At 36.1% G+C, this 23217-nt stretch overlaps 1 protein-coding gene across 1 annotated transcript in view; it reads left to right on the top strand.

Moving 5' to 3' along the window:
- Positions 1-23217, top strand: part of OSBPL6 (oxysterol binding protein like 6) — an 86643-nt gene that overhangs the window by 5818 nt on the left and 57608 nt on the right. The window contains exon 2 of the mRNA XM_015818847.1: positions 20423-20683. Coding sequence (XP_015674333.1) covers positions 20582-20683 — 102 coding nt within the window. The 5' untranslated portion in view covers positions 20423-20581. The remainder of the gene's footprint in view (positions 1-20422; positions 20684-23217) is intronic.

Genomic DNA, 23217 nt, shown 5'->3' with positions numbered 1-23217 from the left:
TCGCTCTCCCGAGAAAAAGGGAGAGCTTTTGGGACTCTACTCCTATCCAGGAGTACTCACCTCGACCCCTTCTCCCGGGGCACAAGGTTCCAAGCCGCTGAACAGCTGCTGACCGCTGTTCATGCTGGCTCTGACGCCTTCCCAAGCGGACGGCTCCGAAAAGAGCCGCCATCGGCGCGCCGTCCCACCGGAAGCCCCCAATAATTGTTATAGTTAATTTGGGGTAGATAATGAACTGTCTTCCTCAAGATTAACCCTGAACGTCTTTCTTATTGGCTAAGAAAATTGTGAAGGATGCTTCTTTTCTTCAAGAAGAAAAGAGTAATTAAAATAAGAATGCATATGCACAGGTAATTTCCTATGAGTAAAAATATTATAGAATGGTAAGTGACGGAGTACAATTCTGTAAGCATTCTCAGCCAGTTTCTATATACAAGCTTACATAGCTAACCAGCATTGCTTATCACAGCATCCCTGCTGTGGGGGCCATACTTACAGTATGATAGGAGGTCCTCATGTATTATTTCCACAGGTTTAAACTGGAGATAGGAGACACTGGCAGTTAATCTGTTGATATATAACACAATAAACACAATTTGTGGTGAGTACATAAATTAGTCGCAAGGTCAGCCAACTAGTCTAATCAATTGTGATATCAGGATTTCATTTTTGGCAGGAGATTCTGAAGGAGATCTGTCCATGTACCCAACAACATGAATATCTTCTCTGGGTATCTTTTAGAACCTACTGAAGAAGGAGCAGGATGGCCTGAGTGAGAGCTGTGGCTGTAAGCATTCCAGCTGGGGTGAAGTGTTACAGCTGTTCCTGGAGGTGACAGATGGAATAACTTGTGCTACGTTGGGCTTTTGGGAGTCCCATTGGTAGCATATTTTTGGCCTTTGCTAGATAAAAAAAGCAGAGTTTTGGAGGATTCTCTCTCTTTTCTGCTTCCATATAAAGAGGTGGCATTTCTGATCTATATTAGAAACCCTACCTTTATTGAAGACATAGAGTTTGAGGGTCTAAAAGTGGGAAAATATGCATTTATTATTATTTCATTTAATATAATAGTATAATTGATCAAATGTTAGCTAAGTACTGATGTATGATTCATTTTGAAATCTAAAATGATTTTATTTAGGAATTGAGGATTATTTCCCTCCAAATTTCATTATTAGATATAATTCATTTTTAACAAGTGTCTGCTGCATGGCAATTAAGTCCTTGTTTCACTAATTCCTGAGTAGATATCTTTTCTGTGTTTGCATATTGGATTACATATGGCTTTATGAAGCTAGTATACCCCTTTGCCCCCAAAACTTTCTGGAGTAAAATGACATACTAGTTGCACATAGTCAGCAGGACAAAGTAAAGAGATTTACTGTTGAGTTTTCACTTCTGTACTATTAATTGTTACCATCTTGAACTTTTTTCATGAAACTTTTTTTCACTGCCTCATGCATGTGATAAATTTTTGAAAGACATTTGCAGCTAGATAGATAATGCTGTCATGTAATGTCAGGCAATCCCTTAGGAAACATTTTATCTCCAACTAAAATGCAGAAAAGTAAAGAGAGGCAGTGGCTTCAAAGGTCCAGTAACTTCTACCTTCATGCTAAATGCAAGTATATACTGTAGTAACTATACAGAGCCAGTTTGGTCTAGTGCAGGGGTGTCAAACTGCCGGCCCGCGGGCAGGTTTCATCATACCAAAACCAGGCCCACTCCATTGCCGGCAATGCAAAAAGAGTTGCGATACGTTGCAACACGTCACGTGACATGGCGAGTTTGACACCCATGGTCTAGTGGGTAAGGCATCAGGCTAGGAATTGGGAGACTAGGTTCTTGAGATGAAAGCCAGCTGACTTTAGGACAATCACCTCATAGGGTTGTAGTTGGGAAAATAGGAGGAGGAAGAAATATTATATATGTTCACCACCTTGAATTGTTTATAAAAATAATAAAGGTGAGATATAAATAAAATAAATTATTACTCATTTATATTTCTGAGGTACTTGGGTACTTTATGTTTCCTTGCTGAAAGCTTTGCAAATAGGAACTTTAACTATTCTGTAAATGTAATTTCAGTAGAAGACAGAATCTGTTGCCCCTTTTTCCTTCCCTGATATATTTTCTCTGCCCTGTAAAATATCAGCAGTATCCCAGATTAATGTCTCATGTTCCAGGCTTCCTATTCCCACTGCAATCTACGTGGCCAGAAGAAAACAGTCAAACTAACTTTGCCACCAAAATAGTCCATCTAATTTATCCTAATAAGGAAAAGTGTACTAAGTTTTAATTTTAGGGCTACAGTCCTCTGATAAAAGATTGAGATTAATGCTGAAGGCGGTAAATCTCATGATTGAAAGGCAGCTACTTTTGTTGAGATAATTTATCCTGTTTTTAATGCGAGAATTATTTTGATTTACAAATCATCATGAGGCATTAAAATGTTGTATTCTGCCTTTTAAGTAAAAATACATGTGGATTAGAATCTTTTGTCAGGGATTGGGGCTAAGGATTTTATTTGGAAGCAAGCATGGTACGTTCTCCCAATGTTGAGGAACAATGTTTACAGTTCTTCATAGACCACTTTGGTTTTCACTATGCTGAATTCAATCTAGTATCATGTGCAGACTCCATAATTTCATAAGATCCCACAATGTATTTTGCGTTCAAATATTGAAATATTATACTGTATATAGTTCTACTCAGTGAGAATATCTGAGCTCTCTTGCCTGAGTTTGCATTAAATTCTACAAGTTGCAAAATATATTCACTTGAAAATAAGTGTATTTAAGCTATTGTATCTTAAATGCTTGGATGTGTCTATCCTACTACTTGTAACTGGTAAAGGAAAATTCATGTTTTTAAAATATCAGGTCTAGAAGAGCATATTTTTCTGCTTTAACAGTTTAAATATCAGTTTAACAGTATATAACAGTTTAGATAAGATATCAAAGCTGAACATAAATAAATTATTTGAATAGTGGAAGAATGGTTGTAAATGTTCTACCAGTAAATGATCCTGGAAGAAAGTGGGGATTCTTGTATTAATTTTTCAATAGTATTTATCTTTCTTACATTTTTAAGAAACAGCAGTCTTTTCTAGATAGGTCAAAAAAGGATGTTCCCCTATGGCAGAGGAAAGAGGTTAGGTTAACACTAAAAGGCTTATATGGATTTTTTGTTCCCTGATCACATAACACATTTAACTGCTGGTATCTTAAATGTTGATAGAAACCTGATCTAAGAAAGAATAATTTACTTTTGATTCTGTGGTACTATGTCAGCTTAACATGTGTTTGTGGTCACACAGTAGTGTCATATTTTCAGCTTTATCAGGAATTTTCAAGTGTTTCCTAAAGCACTTTACCAAGTATTTCTCAATGGGAAATTCAATAATAATAATAAGAAAAAACCTACCTTGGAGGACATACTTCCTAAACTACTAATTTTTGTCTGTACTGTTCATAGCTGTAGGCAGCAGGTCTCTTCCTTTTAGCACAGTGAAACCTTGATTTAATAGATCTTGTTACAATAAACATTTCATGTGACAAGAGATTTCTCAGTGATTTACATCATTTGTGTAATGATGTCATTTATATAATTTACATAATGATTTCATTATACAAATTATATAACTTGTCATGATGTGGTACTTTGAAATGATACTGGTGAATAATGAGCCCCCTCAATCTGATTAGTCTGTTAAATGAGTTTCACGGTACTTTCACAGTACTGTATACAGTAATATCAATTCAGATGACAGTGAGGGCCGATGGGAATGGGAAGTATCCAACATGAACAGATTTTGTACAGCGGAATATACCGGAGAAGAAAAAAAGTACACCAAATTCAGGTACAGAGGTACACTTTTCCGTATGCAAAGAAGATTTTTTTTGTTCTCTATATTTCAAATATTGTGAATGAATCCCAAATTCTAGTTGTTGTTGATGATGATGATGATGATGATTGATGATGATGATGATGCATGCTTATAATTATTTATACTTAGCTGCTTCAGCTTGTAGGGGCAAGTAAAGAGTTTGGAAATATTTCTCATTGTTTTTGGGAAGTGTAAAACTAGGATACCTGATTTGCTTCTCTTAAGAAAAAAATATAAAACTAAGAATAAAGTACTTTTGGGGAATGCAGTAAATCAGAGTTTCTGATTCCCATGTCACAGGTTCATGTCACTAAAATATGCAGAATACTAATTTACAGGGGCACATTGTTTTTCAGTTTTGAATATTTAAAGCTTAACCCCAAGGCTTAATACTATATTGTATGTACATATGGACCAATTTCTCAGAAGATGAAACAAGATTGAATATTTCTACCTTGTCAACTTTGGTGAAATCAAAGCTGTCTTCTTTATCTCTCAGAGGCTGAAACAAATTGAAGGGCAAGCCTTGAGAGGAAAAAAAATGCTTTTTCTGTAACTCAAGTCCAGCATACAAATGCCTTTCCTATTTACTCTCCTCATCACATGTAAAAATAGTGGCAGGGGAGTTGATCATGCAGAGTTGCCTCTTGATTTTTTTTGATATCCTCCCTCCCTCCTTGAAATGGTTCGACGGTTTACCAGTAAACCAACTACGGTTCCCTTCGAAGTCTCCGACGTCCCCATAGGGGGGTTTGATACACTGGATGGGGGATTACAACCAGTTCGGGAAAGATGGTAATAAACGTATTCAAGAATACGACGAGAACGAATGTACAGCAGAAAAAAGTGTAACGTAAGATCGTAGTCTAAATGGTCGGGTCATTTTATTCTTTTCTGAATTTTGGAATGGTTCTTTTAAGTTTCAGCCTAGCTTGGCTGAACAGAACATACAGAGCCCAGCTATACTTTGATAGCTGGCATCCAATACTGCCATTTTAGACTCCAGAATTAGTAGTCCTGTAGAGGATGCCTTCTTTACCCAACATTTGTATTACTCACTCACTTCAAATCATGAACATCTAATTTTGTGCACTTATGTTTGTTCCGAGTGGAGCCCTGAACATCTTAACGTCTTAAAGTGTCATTGTTTATTTCAAAGGAAAATGCAGATAAAAGGAGATAAATTCCTGGATAGGTCACCCGTATCTCCCAGATGTAAGAATAGGGTCGTTAAACTTGGCAAATTGCTTCCTGTTTTGTCCTTTTTGTGTTTAGACTGAAAAATAATCTTTCTATTTCTCTGTGTTAAAAAGAGTAAGGCTCTCTTAACTCACCTTGACTTCCCTTAGCATGTGACCAAATTGTCAGCAATATAATGGTCTCATTTGGTGAACGTTCATACATCCAGATGAAGGTGTTCAAAATGTAAATCCCCCTACCCCATCTTTATGTATTTTTCAGTCTGAGTAAGTTGAACATATTGACAGGCTTTTCTTTTCTTTATGGCCTTTACGGAACTTTAAGTAGTTAATTTACAACTGCTCCTGGAGGCAAAAAACAATTCTATGAATAATAGATCAGACATAATTTCTTTGATCCTGCATGGTAAGATGGTACCTTTGCTACTACCACTTGGATGCTGTAAAATCCCTTGGAAGTTGATTGTCCTGTTTGATTCTGTCAGAACAGAGAAGTTCATAGGGCTTGATACAAATTTCTTTTGAACCTTTGCTGTGTCCAGCCTAGGTTGCAGAAATAGTCACTTTAGTTAGTATAGCCACTTCTCTCTTGTCCCTGCCACAGCTGTTTCTTTTTATGCTTAAATTTCAGAAGAAGCCTCTTATCTAGACTCTTAAGAGCGATCCCAGAGCATGTGTATGTTCATATTTTGTATTTCAATATTCTCTAAGGCAGTCTTTTTCAACTTTGACAATTTTAAGATGTGTGGACTTCAACTCCCAAAATTCTCAGCCAGCCATGCTCACTGAAGAATTCTGGGATTTGAAGTCCACACATCTTAAAGTTACCAAAGTTGAGAAATGCTGCCTTAGAGAATATCGAAATACAACATATGCCTGCACGCATGCTCTGGGGTTGTTCTTAAGGGTTTAGATAAGAGGATTCTTCCATTTAAGCATAAAAAGGATGATAAGCTTAAAAAGGGGATATTCGCTAAGAATCACTGTGTGAATGAGATGGACAGTATATAATTTGAAATACAAAGAAAAAAAAATACTAAAAGTTGCCAGGGTTAAGTGGATCTGCATGGTTTTATTTGATTGCCAAGGAAGGTATCATCATGTTTTCACTAAACTTGTTTCCTCACTTCTGCAACAAAAATGAATTTTTGGGAGCAAAATGTCTCTTCTATATTAGTCTGAAACCCAGTTCCAACTGCAAGTAATCTAAACTCAGCACATTTGAAGATTTTTAAAAAAATCCAATTAGAAACAAAAAAAAAAAAATCTTAATAGCTTTACAGAGACCTTGAAGTGCAGAATTAGCCTTTAGAATAAAGGGTAATGTTAGGTTTTCCTCTATTAAAGAGTATTTTGATTCATTGGTGCAAAGTTCCATCTTCTGCCCTCTTTTAACACTATTGGCTATTCTAATGCTTACATTCCTTTTCTGATTTGTAAAAAAAAACCCTAGTATTTTAAATAAGTGATTAACAGTAGAGTGTTAATGAAGATGTAAATATACATCTAGCTAAAAGGTGTTGGATTTGGCAAAATCTTCTATGCAGTTAACAGTAATCAATTCAGACATCACAACTACGTTAGAAACCATTCCCCACAGAATTATTCTATTTGTAGCAAATAAGAATTTTGTGGCAGGATGGAAATCTTAAGAGCGGGTTGCTTGGCATGCTGTAATAATAACCTATGCTTAAGCATCACAATTGCCAGAATGACCTTCATCAAGCTTAGGATGGAAATCTTGTTTGCCCAGGATCCCAGAATAAATAGGAATGGTTGCTGGAGCAACATAGTATTCTTAACGAAGTATCAAAGGTGCAGCCAAAACACTCCGTGGAACATTGCAACTAAAATAGCAAACATCTTCAGAACTCACACATTTTATCATCAGTTATGTCAGAATTTTTTACACTGCTTTCGATGTAATTGTTAAAAGTTCTCTGGAGGGACTGGCAAATGTAGCAAACAAGTAAGGAAAGAGAAAAATTACTTGAAAATAAGTCTTAGTGAAATTAATAATATCTGACTGTAAGAAACTATTCATTGAGCTTTCAGTTAAAAAATATTTAATTAAAACGTTTAGTAGAAGAATCAATGAGTAGCATAGATTGGAACTAAATATAACTTGATACCATACATTTTTGTCCCTTGATTAAAATGCATGCTTGTTATGATGGAGTGTTTTTCAGATATTATGCTGTGGTTTAAGAAGCTCGATAAATTGGCCCAACAGCATCCCAATCTAATACATATGCTCATTTTTGTCTCATATTGTCATCTTGTTTTCCTGACACTCCATTGTGTGTGTATTTTTAGTTCTTCCTTTTTCTCCTGTTCTTCCAACAGGTAGTGAGTGACACTTGTGATAAAAAAAAAATGTATACATGTAATACACTGAATTTGAACCTATCAAGAGTGTGAGCTTGCTTTAATAACCTAGGCTAAATGGTTCCTGTATATAACGCCCAATTTAAGACATCATATTTACATTTCTATGAAGATGTGCTAAGTACTGATTTGTCTCTTAGTTAATATGGCAAAAAAAAAATATCTGGCATTGTTTGAACTGAAGCAGCCTCACATCCAGGAATATATTTGGAATATCCTATGGTAAATAAAGAATACTTTTTTCTTACATTTGCTTAAAATTATATATATATGTCTACTATCCCTTTATGTTAAATCAAATGATTTAACATAAATCATGGCCAAGTGATTTCCCAGAATGAGTTGCAGATTCTGGGTCATTCAATCATCCTTGTAATATATAGGAAGAAATCTGTTACACAGAACATAGTGACTCTGGAAGCCATTACAAAAGCATTTTCTTTGTCTTGAGCGCAAGAAAGGTTTTTTCTTGTCAAGAAAATCAGAGTTTTTGCTTCCGAACCATTTCTAAGATCCAGTAATGTACAGGGCAGTGCAATTTTTGCTAAATAGCCAGCAACATGAATTAAAATTACATCTTTACAATTATAGAGGTGAAAAAGCTACACACATTTGATTGGTTGGTTTAAGTTCCTTCAGAATAAATATAAAGAGGGCTCTGAATTGAAAATGATCTCTTTGCTATAGTATTCAGCTTTCATAGAACAGTAGCAACATTTCAGTGGCATGCCAGGGCAGCAAAAGGGGACAAGACTACATCAAAACATTTTAAAAGGCAGGGGGAAAATTGAATTAAATTATTCCAATTACATTACTCTTCAAGGTGCTGTGTTTTAACGTAAGTACACAATAAACAGAAAAAGAAGCCTCATTCATTCATGTAATATTATACAATTAAATTTTTAATATTTAAGGAAAAAAGGGATCTTAAACATGCAAACTAGTCTGTGCAGTTCACAATTCTAAAAGGCCACTGAAGGCATTCCTAGCGTTAAAATGTCTCTTCAAAGACAGAAACTTTGTATGCTTGTTTAGTATTTTCATTCCAGGTTTAAACTAACTTAAGGGATATATGAGCAAAAAAAGGAGGAATTTCTCTCATACATAATTCTTTTACTTGTGATTGTGATATGGGAGGCAGTCGGCCAAATCTGAAGACATTTGGTGGACAATTGAATTTGGGGAGTATTAGGAAAATGTTTGACCTGCAGTTTTGCCTGATAGTGGAAATTTGCCAAAGTGACCTTGCAGATTTCTAGTTATGTAAAACAGGCCTTTAATTTTAGATTTGTTTAGATATTGTGCAAAATATCCCAGCATTCTAAATCCATTGATGTAGCAGTTTTTAACATAGTGTGCAAATTTAATTTTTGTCCAGCAGAAGAACTTTTAATTGCAAAATCTTCTTCCTAAGATGGTAATGAATATTATTCTGCCTAGCAGAATAAACAAAGGCTAACCCCTTTCAACTCAGAAGTGCCTCAGTGCTTCTAACTCAATGCTGGATAGTCCAGCATTTGTTCAATGTAAGGCATGCTAGCTTTTAGTGGTGCATTTATCACTGTGGGAACAGAGTGCAAGATTCATTTTAAGCAGTGAAGCAAACAGATAAAATCCAGATAAGTGTGCTTTATCTCACATACTCATTGGCCCTAGCTGATTCATATGGAGATATTATAAGCTAAAATATAGAAAGATGTTCCTGTTTTAAAGGCTAAGCATAAATATTCTATCTATAAATGTCTTTATGAAACTCTTAAAACTGCAGTAATCTATAAAGCTGACAGTCTCACTGAAGTTAATGCTCGAGTTTACTTGTGCTAATCATTCATGTTTTCTTTCCTGTCTACTTTTAGTATTAAGTTACAATTCGTTGGTGATACTTAAGAGAAATACAGTATGTGTTGTTTGCATGTTTGTGTAATGCTTGCTGTAATGAATTAAGCTGGTGAGGCAGGAACTAATATTTCCACCACAAGAGAAAACTGCTATGTCTACATAGATCAGATATCACTTGGGCCAGCAAAGTTCCTTAACTTAGAAAGATAGAACAAAGAGATCTAGCTTTTAAATCCTGGATCTTAGACCCACAGATTTGATTTTTGCAGTAGGTAGATCCCATGCATATATTGCTTCATTTTTTTCTAGACCTATCTGTTTCAGGTCAGTGAATATTCTGAATAAGCAGTATTTTTCAACCTTAGCAACATTAAGATGTGTGGACTTAACTCTCAGAATTCCTCAGCCAGTGAGTCAGGCTGGGGAATTCCAGGAGTTGAAGTCCACATATTTAAAAGTTGCCAAAGTTGAGAAACACTGGTCTAGAGAGTAAAGAATTCTTGCTGTGCCTCTGAGAAGCCTAATTACTTGTATGATTGTTATGTTGTAGCTGATCCAGTCTAACAGCATCTAGTTGAAAACATGCTCGTTCCCCATGAGCAAAAAGAAAACTGTCCCAACAGCTGAGGAATCAGATCAGCTCCTAATTGACAAGATGATTTTGGAAAACTGCAGGAGGAAGAAGACCACCTTGAATGTAGCATGGATTGATTACAAGAAGGCATTTGATTCCCTGCTAGATAATTGAATAAATCAAGTGCCTAGAAATAACAGGAGTCAGTAAAAACATCAGAAGTTTTGTGCAAAGATCAATGGCACAATGGAAGTCACCGTTGCTGGTCAATGTTGATAGAATGGGAGAGGATAATATCGAAAGGAATCTTCCAAGGAGACTCACTATTGCCACTAATGTTTGTCATTGCACAGATTCCTCTCTCAACAATACTGAATAACTCAGGCCATGGCTATCTAACATAAAAAAAATCTGCCAGGCTATCCCACCTTCTTTACATGGATGATCTGAAGATGTATGGAAAAACATCATCTGAAATAGAATTGCTGTTCAACACTGTCCGTATATACAGCCAGGTATTACAATGGAATTTGGGTTGGACAAATGTGCCACCCTCACCATCAATAGGCGAAAAATAGTGAAAACTGAGGGAATCAAGATGTCCTATGGAAATAACTTCAAGAGTCTGGATGAAGATGAACATTATAAATATACCTGGGCATCCTTCAAGCTGTCAACATCAAGCACATTGAAGTCAAGAAAAAGATTAGAAATGAATACATCAAGAGAGTGAAGAAGATCTTAAAGTCCAAACTCAGTGGAGGAAATATAATCAAGGCAGTTACAGTCATTAAATACACAGCTGGAAATAGTGGACTGGATTAAAGTAGAACTAAAGGCTCCGGATAAGAAGGCCAGAAAAATAATGACAGTGAATCATGCCCTTCATCCACACAGTGACCTTGACAGACTACTTACCAAGTAAAATGGGTGGGCATGGAATGTCGCAAGTACATCAGATGGTTGAAGAAGAAAAAAGGGCATTGGAAGACTATCTGAAGGATAGTGAATAAGATGCACTGAAGCTGGTATACCAGGCAGGCCTACTGAGTACTGGAGAGACCAAACTGGCCTATAAAAAGCACCAAATGAAGAATAGAAAGGAGGCATGGAAAGCCAAAGCATTACATAGCCAGTATATTAAAAAAATAGCAGAGAAAGTAGATAATGACAAAACCTGCAAGGGGTTAAGAGCAGGAAAGTTGAAGAAAGAGACAGAGGGGCTACTTTTGGCTGCACAAGACCAAGCCTTAAGAACAAATGCATACAAAGCCAGAATTGAGAAGACAGCAACATATAGCAAATGTCATCTCTACCAAGAAGCTGAAGAAATAGTGGACCATCTGCTTCGCTGCTGCCGAAGATTGCACAGACTGTCTACGAACGATGGCATGACAAACTAGCAACAATGGTGCATTGGAAGATCTGTAACAAATACTATTTGCCTGCAAGCAAGAACTTGTGGGTCTATAATAGAATAATAGAAAATGAAAAAGCTGAAGTGCTCTGGGACTTTAGTATTCAAACAGACTAACACCTGCCACATAACACCCCAGACTTAACAATTGTCAGTGAAAAAGACAAACAGGTCTGAATAATGGACATGGCAATACCTGGAGATGGCAGAATAGAAGAAAAGGAACTGGGAAAGATAATAAAATGCAAAGACCTGCAAATAGAGATAGAATGACTGTGGCAAAAAAAACAAAAACAAAGATAGTACCAATAGTAATAAATTGCCTTGGATGCAATCCCAAAACAACTGGAGCATCACTTGAACACTATCGATATTGACAAATTCACTATCAATCAATTGTACAAGGCAGCTTTACTTGGAGCAGCTTATATCCTGCGACAATACCTGTAACACCAACAGATTTTGACATCTGCCTATCCCAGGTCCTTGTGAAGGATTCAGTAGGTGGACAAAAATGCCAAATCCAATCTGAACATCTAGTTGACTGTGTGACAATAATAATAATTTGCTTTCTTTATTCCCTCTTCCAATTCACTTAGTCTTGCTATGGTCCATTTAATCTTTTCAATTAAGTGATTTGGATTCATATCTCTGTTCCAAAATATGATTGCAGATGTTGCATTATGAGTATCATTAGACTTCAGAATAAAATACGCAGTCAATTTTTTTTCTTGCTATTTCTATTACAGCAAATGGCTTTCTGAGCCAGGATCTTTTTGCCATATTTTGGATGCTTTGTCATTCTGTATGCAAACCTCCTTGCAGATAGAATAAAAAGACTGGAAACAAACCAATATCTTACACAATTTTTTCCTTATTCTGAGTCATTCTTGCCTCACTGACAAGAATTACGTGTTTCACTTTTGAAAATGTTGTTAGTTTTCTTGGAGAAGCATTCATTAATGAGTTCCTGATTCAAAGTTTTATATTGATACTATTTGATCCATAGAACTATAGTTTGTTAATTTGAAAAACTTATTGTCACAGTAATATTTCTGGTGATTTGTATTTTAGTACTGTTTTTGAATTCATGTTTAGAGATTCTGCTTATGTGATACAGCTAATACAGTATTTTACCACTGGGGCACTTATTGGAATTTATTTATCTTACATTATATATTCTTAGTTGTGCATGTATGATATTTGGTGCAGCTAGCAGTGACTAAAAATGCAAAATTAATGTAAAAGAAGGCTTAAAAAGGGTAAGTAAAGGCAGGAAACATGTTTAACATTTACATGCCTTCTTCATGTTTCATCCAGCTGGTAAAAGATCACCAAAATGCTAAAATGATTTCCACATTTAGTTGTTGCCAATAGAATAGAATAAGAATAAGAGTATTCTTTATTGGCAAAGTGTGATTGGACATTTCAAGGAATTTGTCTCCAGTGCATACGCTCTCAGTATACATACAAGCAACAAAGTGATAAATCATAAAATATCTTTAATGATAAGATACAACCAACAAAGTTGTAGCCATAGCATTTTCTCATAATTCTAGTATCCATTCCTTGGCCACAATTTGTACTTATTTTTTAAAATCCTGTGTGGATTTTATTGTACACCACTGAATGAAGTGGGCCATTTAACTCCTGATGCTAAATTCTGAGTTATTTTCCTGAGATTGGAATAAATACTCATTATGGATTATTATTGATAATGTAAACTAAGCAGTCCAGTTCACCATTATAGTTGCTATAAAAGGAAGCTTGCAGCAGCTAAATGTGTACTCTTAAAAATCAAAAGATGCGCAGAACAAAAGAAGCTGCCAAAGGTTCAGCCACATGCTGAATGAAGTCATACCTGCAAGATTAGGTTGCAGAGCACAAAGCAAGGATTCAGAGGGTTAAAAGCAGGTGTCTGTCAGGAAAAAAAATCACAAGTCATCTAGATCAGGGGTGTCAAACTGCCGGCCTGCGGGCTAGTTGCATCATGCGGAGGCCACGCCCACCCCAGTTCCAGCAATGTGAACAAAGTCATAAGTCGCGATACGTCACGTGACGCGGCGAGTTTGACACCCGTGATCTAGATCACCTAGAAAAGGCAGAACAAAAATATCTGTTTCATTATTTACAGGTAGTCCTCATTTAATAATAATACTTAGCCATTAAGCTAAGTAATCGTGAAGTGAAATCACAATTGTGTTTATGTTATTACTTTAGCATTCCTTTGCTTTACAGGCCTGTAAAAGGTGTAAATGCAAGGAATGGTCACTGATTTTTTCATCAGTGTTGTAACTGAGGATGGTTGCTAAAGAAGGCAGTTGCTAAATGAGGACTACCTATATTTCATTGAATTTAGGGGCCACCCAACTCTAAATGATTCTAGGTATCTTACATTTTAAAAAGTAAAGAAGTGTAAGATAAAGAACATACTTGTCTGGGGAAAAAACTGAGATACGGAGCAGGGAGCATCAAAGCCTGATAAATTCAAACTCTGATCAATAGATCAAGAGTGAAAAGAGAAGGAAACTGTTCCATTTTTTTTTTTTATTATTATTATTATTATTATTATTATTATTATTATTATTATTACTACTACTACTACTACTACTACTACTACTACTACTACTACTACTACTACTACTACTACTATGCTTTCTCTCCCTTGGGAGGAGTGGAACATGTTTTTTCCAGTTTGTTCAAAGCCAAGAAATCAATAATCCAGTTCCAAGGGATCTAGAATTGGAGATCTAGGATATATAGAGCAATATAGGAATCAGTGGAAACTTGATGTGAATTTTTTTTTATTTTATTAAAAATATTCTAAACTATGGTGTTTTTGTTATCCAACTATTCTGCTTTTGTCTGTGTAAGACAGCAGCTGCAGAGATAAAAACTGAACACTTCAGTTGCTCTTTTTTTTCTTGCTCTTTGATTTTTAACTCTTGTTCATGTCCTTAACCTTGATATACATAATAAAGATGTGAATTTCTTACTAATTCAGGCCACTTGTTCTGAACAGATTACAATGTCATATGGTCTCTGCTCCCATTAAGCTACAAAAAAGACTGTGGAAGCAGGAGGTTTGTCACTTTCCATGTCCTGAGTAAATCTGCGCAGAAAGGGTTTCTTGCGAATAAAGTAGATAGTTGGGAGCATACAGGGCTTTTATGGCAGAGGCCCCCAACCTTTTGAGCACCAGGGACCGGTTCCATGGAGAGAGGTTTTTCCATGGACCAGGGTGTGTGTGCTTTCATGTACTGCCTGCATCCGTGGATGGGACTTTGCTTGTTTGCATGGACCGATTTCTGGTATGCCGTGGCCTGGTGCCGGTCCACGGACCGGAGGTTGGGGACCCCTGTTTTATGGGAATCAGGTGGCCCAGTGCATTACATCTGTCTGCATGGCTGTGCCTTATATTAGTTATCGCTAGACACACCATTCCTCGGCTGCAAAGTCAGAAAAACTTAACTAGTTTTCTGTACAGGTAGTCCTCGAGTTACGATGCTAATTGGGACCAGAATTCCTGTGACTATGTAATGCAGTTGTAAAGTGTGATCTCATGTGACCACATTACTTAGTATTGAAAATCCTGGCACTCCTCATTGCTGTCATTAACTGAATTCCACCAGTTGTTAGTCAAGGACTCACTCCAATCCTAGCCATTTGAGACTTGGTCCCTCCCAACCCCAAGCCTTGGTTCTTCCCAGTTAAGACACTGCTTCCCCTTCAACTTCTCCCAACGGCTTATTCTCCCCCCCCATCTCTGCCTTTCTGGCCACCTTGGTGTGAAGATGCAACTGCCCCAAGAAGCCCCAGCATGGAAAAAAAACCCAATGGAAAAACAAGAGACAGCAACACAAAACAATAATTCTTACTTTAAGATTCAGAGGTTTATTTTTCTAATAATTTGGAACATAGCATAATAACACAACATTACTTACAGTAATAACCCATTGCAATGAGGACCATATGGCATAGCAGAATCAATCAGGTCCAGTCCCTACTTTGCAATTTCTATTGCACAAAGCTCAGCAGATTACAAATAGTACGTCCTTATTGAGAAACAGCATAAAGTTCAAGTTAAAGCTTCAAATCACTTCTGTGGGGGCCTATTTCAGGTTTGTTCTAGCCCTATCTTATATGAGAAGGGGGCTATATTTTCATCTCCCACACCTGAGAGAGGCTGCAACTGTCCCAGCCCAATCCCAGCTGCAGTCGCTCTCACCACCCTGCACTCCAAGACTTCTGCTATCTAGTTGTTACACACATACACACACACACACTATATTATTGTGTTCAGACTAAATCCACTCCTGAAATAAACCATGGTAAAATCCGTAATAATGAACCTGGATGGCACTATTATTAATTATACCAACTACTTAATTTTTATGTAGATGCAGAGTTCCATCTCCCTGCCTATTTATAATTTAACATGAAAATTCACATGCAGAAGAGCTTTGGTATACCAGTAGCCTATAGGTGATGCAAACAGTTTGTAGAAGATCAGAAATCATAATGATGAAATAAAATCTTGCCGTACATACTACACAACATTCAATGCTATTCATTCTGCTGTCCATCTGGGTTTTCTCCTGTGCTCATTCGTTATATGTTTGTTTTTGAGAGCTAGGTATTGTATTAAAGACTGGAATTGGGGAGGTATAGGTTTTACCTTCACTGCTGAAAAAATAATAGATACACAAACACACATACACATACACACACACCTCAGTCTATTGTACAGGATTTCTATTGTGGGGGATAAAATGGAGGTCATGTGGCATATAAATCAAATCAGAGCAATCAATCAGTAATCTGATTAGTCTCTGCATATTTTCATAGGCTGCATAAGGTTTGTAATCACTGCATCTTGAGTTGCATTGACAATTATATCATAATGTCTTATCATTTTCTTCCAAGAGAAATCCAATTAAGAATACAAAACTGGTCTGAATTTTTTTTAAAAGGGCAAGACTCAAAGTGCATCCATCTCTGTTGGTGAATTAGCTGTTGTAAGTATCATAGAGATTGTCTTTTTAGATTTTTATAGTGTTGTAGTGACAACTGTTTCATCTATGCCCTTTCTATGATACTTAATATGGTATTTTCTTAACACTTTCAAATAGTGTTAAAGCAGTCAAAGGTTTTTCCTTCAAAAATACTTGTGAATACAGACTAGAGTTTTCTCTGGCAGAAATCTGGAAGAGAGCGAGAAACTGTTGGCATGCTGTTAAAAAGCTTACATTAGGAAAGGAATGTTTTGCACTGAAAAGAATTGTGGTCTATAATTAAAGCATCATCTCTGTTTGGAAACTTAAATTATGATGGATGCCACAGACTTCTCGGAAGCTAGTGTCAGACAAGGCATACCACACCATACAGACAACTGAGTATTGATTTATTTATTTAGAGACCTGTTTGATCTATGGTTGATGCTAAAATAAATAGATATTCTGAAGGTCACATTTAATGATGTAGTTTTTACTTATGTGTCCATTGTAATAAACAAGCAGCAATCTAGGATTGGAACCTTTTATCTGATTGTTGGGTAGTCTCATACAAACAAATAGCACTATCAATAATACTAGTAATTTATACAACCTTTCACTGAAAAGCTATGCATGGTGATTCTAATTCATTTTATACTTATGAATACAGATCCAGCAGGATATTATTTACTGGAGATTAATCTGGTATTTAGCAGAAAGATTATGTGCGGGGGTGTAACCTTCATTCTCATTTGTGGCTGCTAAGGAAAACTTATTACTCAGTCCTTCCTCTACTCCAGTAGTCATCTCAACTCAATGAATTTAATAAACTCTGTTAGATTTTTGGGATGCTCAGCCCAGGAGTATGGTGTGAAGGAGCTTTTTGACATTCCATAGCTCTGGGTTGCTTTTTTCTTTCCTTTTTCCAGCGCTAGCCTACATATTAGGCATATTTTGTCTGTTTTCTGTATGTAGGCAAATGATGCTCACCTCTGGCTTATAGTTTATAACAAAAATGTCTGTTGGTAGATTGGGAATTAATATTGGAATATGTGAAAGAGTTAACTTAGTAATAAAAACACATCTGAAAGTGGCCTTGAAAAGTACAAATATAATTGTTCTTGTAGCTCTTTGGAGTATGCTGTGCTGTTTATTACAACTGAAGCCATAACCTCTGATGACTAATACTTGACTCAGCCATCATTTTAAAAAAAAAATGATTCTGTTTATAAAAATAAAATCCACTGAAGGACACTGGCTTTAAAGGAAAATAAAATTTATAGGCTAAAGTTGTATCAGTTTTATCTGCCACGTTAGATGTTCACCAGTAATTTTAATGTTGATTCAATCATGATTGTAATAAGAAAGAACTGCTTCCAGTAATTAGGATCATTTTCATATACTATTAAACTCAACAATGGAGATTTCAGTGCTCCATGATTACATTCAGATGTAATATCAAATTCTGTCTTCTTTTACCCCGTATTGTTTTGTCTTTTTTTAAAAAAAATATTGATTTTCCAGTTTTACATTTACATATTTGAAAAGCAGCATGGCGGCTGGGTTGTTTCATAATTCAATAGCATACAAATTTCTTCAGTACAAATCACAAACTATTACATTAAATATTTCCTCTCTTTTTCCCTTGGTATTTCTGTCTCACATTTGAATTAATACAATTCTTATTATATCAATTTAATACACATAGCTTTCTTATATTTATCAATAATTTTTAGTTTATACATACCTTAGTTATTTTAACATTCAATCTTTTTAGACAATCTCCTGATAAGTTTTTTCCCAATTTTTAAGTTTCCCATAAATATTTAAATTTAACGTTTAATAAGTTTTCAAATTTTAAATAACCCCAATTCCCTTTATCACAATTCATCCCTGTATCTTATATCAGCTGGTTAATAATACAATATTATTTTCTGGTAATTTCCAAATATCTTAAATTTAATAACCAACATTTCTTTTATTTCAACATTTAATACTTCCTCTTTTTTCTCTCAATATTCTCCTATCTTATATTTAAGCTAATAATTTTTATTATTGTCACTAAATAAAAACATATTTGTTACATTCATCAATACATTTCTAGTTTATATATATCTTAATTGCCTTTATATTCAATATTCAAATTTAACTATTAATGTTTATATTTCCAATTCCTTTAACTCAACTCATAACAATTTCTAATATTCAAGGTACACATCTTATCTATTTTGAGAATATTCTGTTTTAATTCTCACTAGTAAGTCAAACCCCCAATTTTCTTCAGTCTTGATATAAAATAAGCTTACTTGCTTATTTACTTATTTGACATAATTTAATGATTTATGTCTATCCTTGGCAGTCTTATTAACCTGAAAATACAGGTTCTTCCAAAGTTGTAATTGTAAATAAAGAAATGGGGAGGGGGACAAACCTTAGTGGTAAGATGAGTTATAGAAGAAATATGATTCCAGATACTTTGGAAACTTTGTTTTTTGAAATTTGATGCCTAGAGGTTTAAATTAGGATAACTCTGAAATAAAATAGGAGTATAGTTATTGATAGAAAGCTGGATAAAACCTTTTTATCTTTCCTCTTAAGAGGTATGCTAATATTGACCTGGTAATTTTAAACTACATATAACTGAGACCAATGTATGACTTAGTCACAGACAGTTTGCTTGTGGTATATGAACTAAGAACATAAATATCTTTCTTTTGCATCTCATCTGCAGCATTTAACAGGAATATGTGATGCCTGTATTTATTTTACTATATATTCTTCATATTTATCTTTAGAATATATTTTTTTATTTGTTTAGGGTTTTTTGGTAAAATACTTCCAGAATATTAACTGTCTCTTTTGGGAGTTGAGGTGACTTAAAATTCACATCAGCTAAATAATGTATCTGTTCATTTCTTTAATAGCAATTTGTGAAATAGCCAACTACATTACTTTCAATGTATGAGATTATAGGTAAAAATAAAGCAAATCATGGTTGACTCAGTTGAAGTTGCAGAATGCTTTGATCGTTCTCAAATTAGTGCAGATACTATTTAACTGCTTTTTTTTAAAGGGTGGATCAAAGGCATTTGTACATGTGTCTGTTTTAAACAACGAAGCTAATGTTAGAAAAAAGTAGTACTGTATGTTTAGTAATTTCCTGATAGATGTCGAATAGTACACCATGTAAAGATGAAAATGGTTCATAGCATATATATTTTGTTACTGGGAGTCAGTTTGGCTAGACCAGGGGTGTCAAACTGCTGGCCCGCACCCACTCCATTGCCAGCAATGGGAAAAAAGTCACGATACGTCATGACACGTCACGTGACATCGCAAGTTTGACACCTGTGGTCTAGTGGTTAAGGCACCAGGTTAGAAAGCGGGAGACCGTGAGTTCAAGTCCTGCCTTAGCCATGAAAGCCAATTGGGTGACTTTGGGCCAGTAATACTCTCTCAGCCCAATCCACCTCACAGGATTGTTGTTGTGGGGAAAATAAGAGAAGGAAGGCATCTTAGATACGCTTGCCACAAAAAATAATAAAGGTGATATATAATTATGCATATGCATATGTATATGCATATACAGTACATATACATATGTACTGTATATGCATATACATATACACATATACATCTCACTGGCAGTTGTGTCTATTTTTTCCAAACTTATTGAGAACATGCTGCAAATGGCTATTTGTTGGTAACACTGAATGTTCTTATTCATATCAGTGGTGTGTGGAGAAAATAAATATACTATGATTACTGTAACTATTCGGCTTACAACCTGTTCTGTGAATGACACTTGTTTTACATTTACAATACTTGTATTTCCAAAAAAATAAAGATTTTAACAATTCATTTGCGAAGTACTGTAATGTGTCATTTGGGAACTCATCAGAACAGAGTAATCAATATCATCTGAGGAGGAATTCTGCTGTTGAAAAAAGTAATTATTATGAAGAATAGAAACAAATGGCCATTTGTTTTACTGAGATTAAATGATTTTCATAGGTCTGATAGATGGAACCTAAGAGACCTGCTTTTGTTTCACATTGTAACTCATGCAAACTCACGAATACATAGTATACCATCACTCTCTCTTTTCCTTTCTCCTTCAAGATTTGGTTTGGATGCCTTTTACATTAATTTGACCTGCCCATGTAAAGAATAGACTCTGGGAGAAATGCTGAAAAGCACTTGGCTTCCTCTTTCCGTGGAAAACTGAATGGAATGTGGTGTTAATCTGTGAAAGGAGACCCTTAGAATTTAGCTGCAGTGATGAGTTCTGAAGAGAAAGGTATATCTCCTGCTCACAGAACCTCCACACCATCACATAAAGCTGACTCCTCTTCATCATATTCCCAGTGGGATACTAGGCAGGTAAGTGACAGAATATTCTTTTAATTATGGATGTAGAAATCCTGCAAATTAGTTGGGAGGTTCTTTATTTACTTCACCTGTTAAAGAAAAAACTGAACATGTTCAGTTCTATTGTTAGTTAGGGTTTTTTTTCCATTCCACCTCTAACAATATTGAGTTATTTTCAACCCTCTTTCAGATGCTCTGCTGCCATTCCCTGATTCCTTATGATCAAACAGTACTGGCAGGGTCAATCCTTTGCTTTTTCTTTTTTTGGAATACTGATGGTAATGGCTAACCGTGTATCAAAGTGAAACATTGGTCCTATAAAGCCTGCCATTTTACTTCCCAAGAATGCCTCTATATCCACAAGGGACCCATTGCTGTTCTGAGGAAATTTTCCTATCAGAGCTGCCTTGAGAGCTGTTAGCTTTGTCTATAAGGAAGAGATCATAAATGGTTATATCATTCTTTGTAGAATATATCTTTGTGACTTGAGCCAACTTACAGAAGTAATTTGGAATTGGGCATTAATTATTAATTCCAAATCTAAACATGATTTAGCTCAAAGATAACTATATTTTATATGGAATATTGCTGTTTAAAATAATTATAAAAATGTGATCTAAGGTATGACTAACTCCTGGTCTTGAATTGTGACATTACCCACACCAAAATAAAACACTTTTTTGTTTTTACATAAGGACTCAGCAGTGGCAATCGCAAATGAGATTCATGATTCACAAACAAGCAGTTGCGAATTGTTTTATTACCCCCAGGTTATGCCAAAATTACTCTCTAGTAATTATTTCCAGTTTAAGAAAGATGCAGAATTGATAATATTGTACTCCAGTAATCATTCATCATTTGTTAATTAGTCTTTTAATTTCTTGAACCTTAATGTGATCATTTTAAATTCTGTCATTAGAAAAATTTCTGTCTCCTACAAAACATTAGTCACACTTGCTATTAAGTTGTTTTCATGATGCATCTATTTTGCTGTTGATGTTGTCTCTCTATTACCCTTACTAAATGGCTGAGGGTGGTTAGAATTAAATGTAAATCATTTAACTAAATAAAATAAAATAAAAGCATCAAAACATTTGAGACAATTAAGCAATATTAAAAGCCAGTCAGAAAAGATGGATCTTTAAAGCTGGACCTAAGCGGTTAAAGCTTTAAAGTATTGATAACAATACTTATTCCCCTCAAAAATACAAGTAACAAGTTCAGCCGTTTAGAAAAAGGTATAAAATTCTCTGTTATTAGCCCCAGACTCATTTCTGGATGCTGCAATTCCTAAGCTATGTATAAAGTAGAGCATATTGCTGTAATCTGATCTGAAAGTTATGAACTGGTACAATGTTTTGATGTCATTTGCTGTCATTATACTATACAGCTAGTGAAAGTGTTCATCTTACATCACCCAGGCGAGATCAGCAAATTCTCCAGCAAAGGGAGGAATGTAGACTCCACGTGTGGGTGTTAATTGTCCTCTAGCCCAATCAGACCAAACAATCAAAGTCGCCACGCCCCTTCAGGGTCTGAGCATGCCCAGTTTCTTTTTGGTCTCAGCCCTGAAGAGACGTGTTTTCTTTGGCTCCTGATTAGGCTAGAACTCAGGTAGTACATTTCTATTAAAAATTTGGTGGGAGAAAATCAGCCCCATTCAGAGTTGCAAGGACTCCTTTTTCTAACATTCTCTGCTGAGAAGTGGCTGATCGTTTCAAACGCTGCCTTGTGCAGCGTGGCGATCGCCATTCCTCTTCCCCCCCCACCTTCCTGTATTCGGTTTTCTCTCTCTCTGAATCAGCTCCTAACAGCTTTGTCTTCTTGCCTTGCTCACTTTCTTTCCCTCTCCGCGGTTTCTCTCTGCCTGCCTTCCTCATCGAAGGCACTCTCCAGGTTCCCCTTTCCTCAGGGGAATACTTTCAAAGGTTTTTTTCCTTCCTATCGGATCGGCGCGGCCGCCATTTTGGAGGCTTTTTCGCACGATCACTTTTAAAATTGAAAAAGAAACCCTTACTGGACGGGAAAGTTCCAATTCGAGCTCAGAGAGTCTGCCCCAGGGGAAATAGGGGCTCCTATTCCCCTTCGTTGGGGCAAGCTGCTTACAGCCTCGGATCATCGCGGCTGCCATTTTGGGCCTCCGCGCGATCTCAGCATTACCAGGAGGCTTCTCCTCTTTTAAAATCGCAATCCTCTGCTGCCTCGTTGAGAGAGAGAGGCATATTCACGTGGGGGCGTAGGGGATCCTACCCCCTCTTCTTGGGACTGGGCCTTTCGCTTGTCCTTTGTCCCCCCCCCTTCTTGGACAGACGCCATTTTGATCAGCCTCGTGGCTAACAGCAATAGTTTTCCGTGAGGCATACCTTTAGAGGAATTACTGCAACTTAGATTAATTTCACTCTATTATATTCCTGCCTGCTAGTTCCTTTTCATTCAACTGAATCAACTGGACTGCTGTGACTTGCTTGCCTGTTCCGCTGTCTGCATCTGGTGGCTGGCCAGTTGCTGTCCCAAGGGCCGCCACTAAGTGAGGCACGAGGGTTCCC

Source organism: Protobothrops mucrosquamatus, unplaced genomic scaffold, assembly GCF_001527695.2.
Source record: "Protobothrops mucrosquamatus isolate PMUCROS unplaced genomic scaffold, P.Mucros_1.0 scaffold804, whole genome shotgun sequence".
Taxonomy (NCBI): Eukaryota; Metazoa; Chordata; class Lepidosauria; order Squamata; family Viperidae; genus Protobothrops; species Protobothrops mucrosquamatus.
Note: the sequence above shows the minus strand (reverse complement) of the source record. Positions and strands in the feature narration are given on the sequence as shown.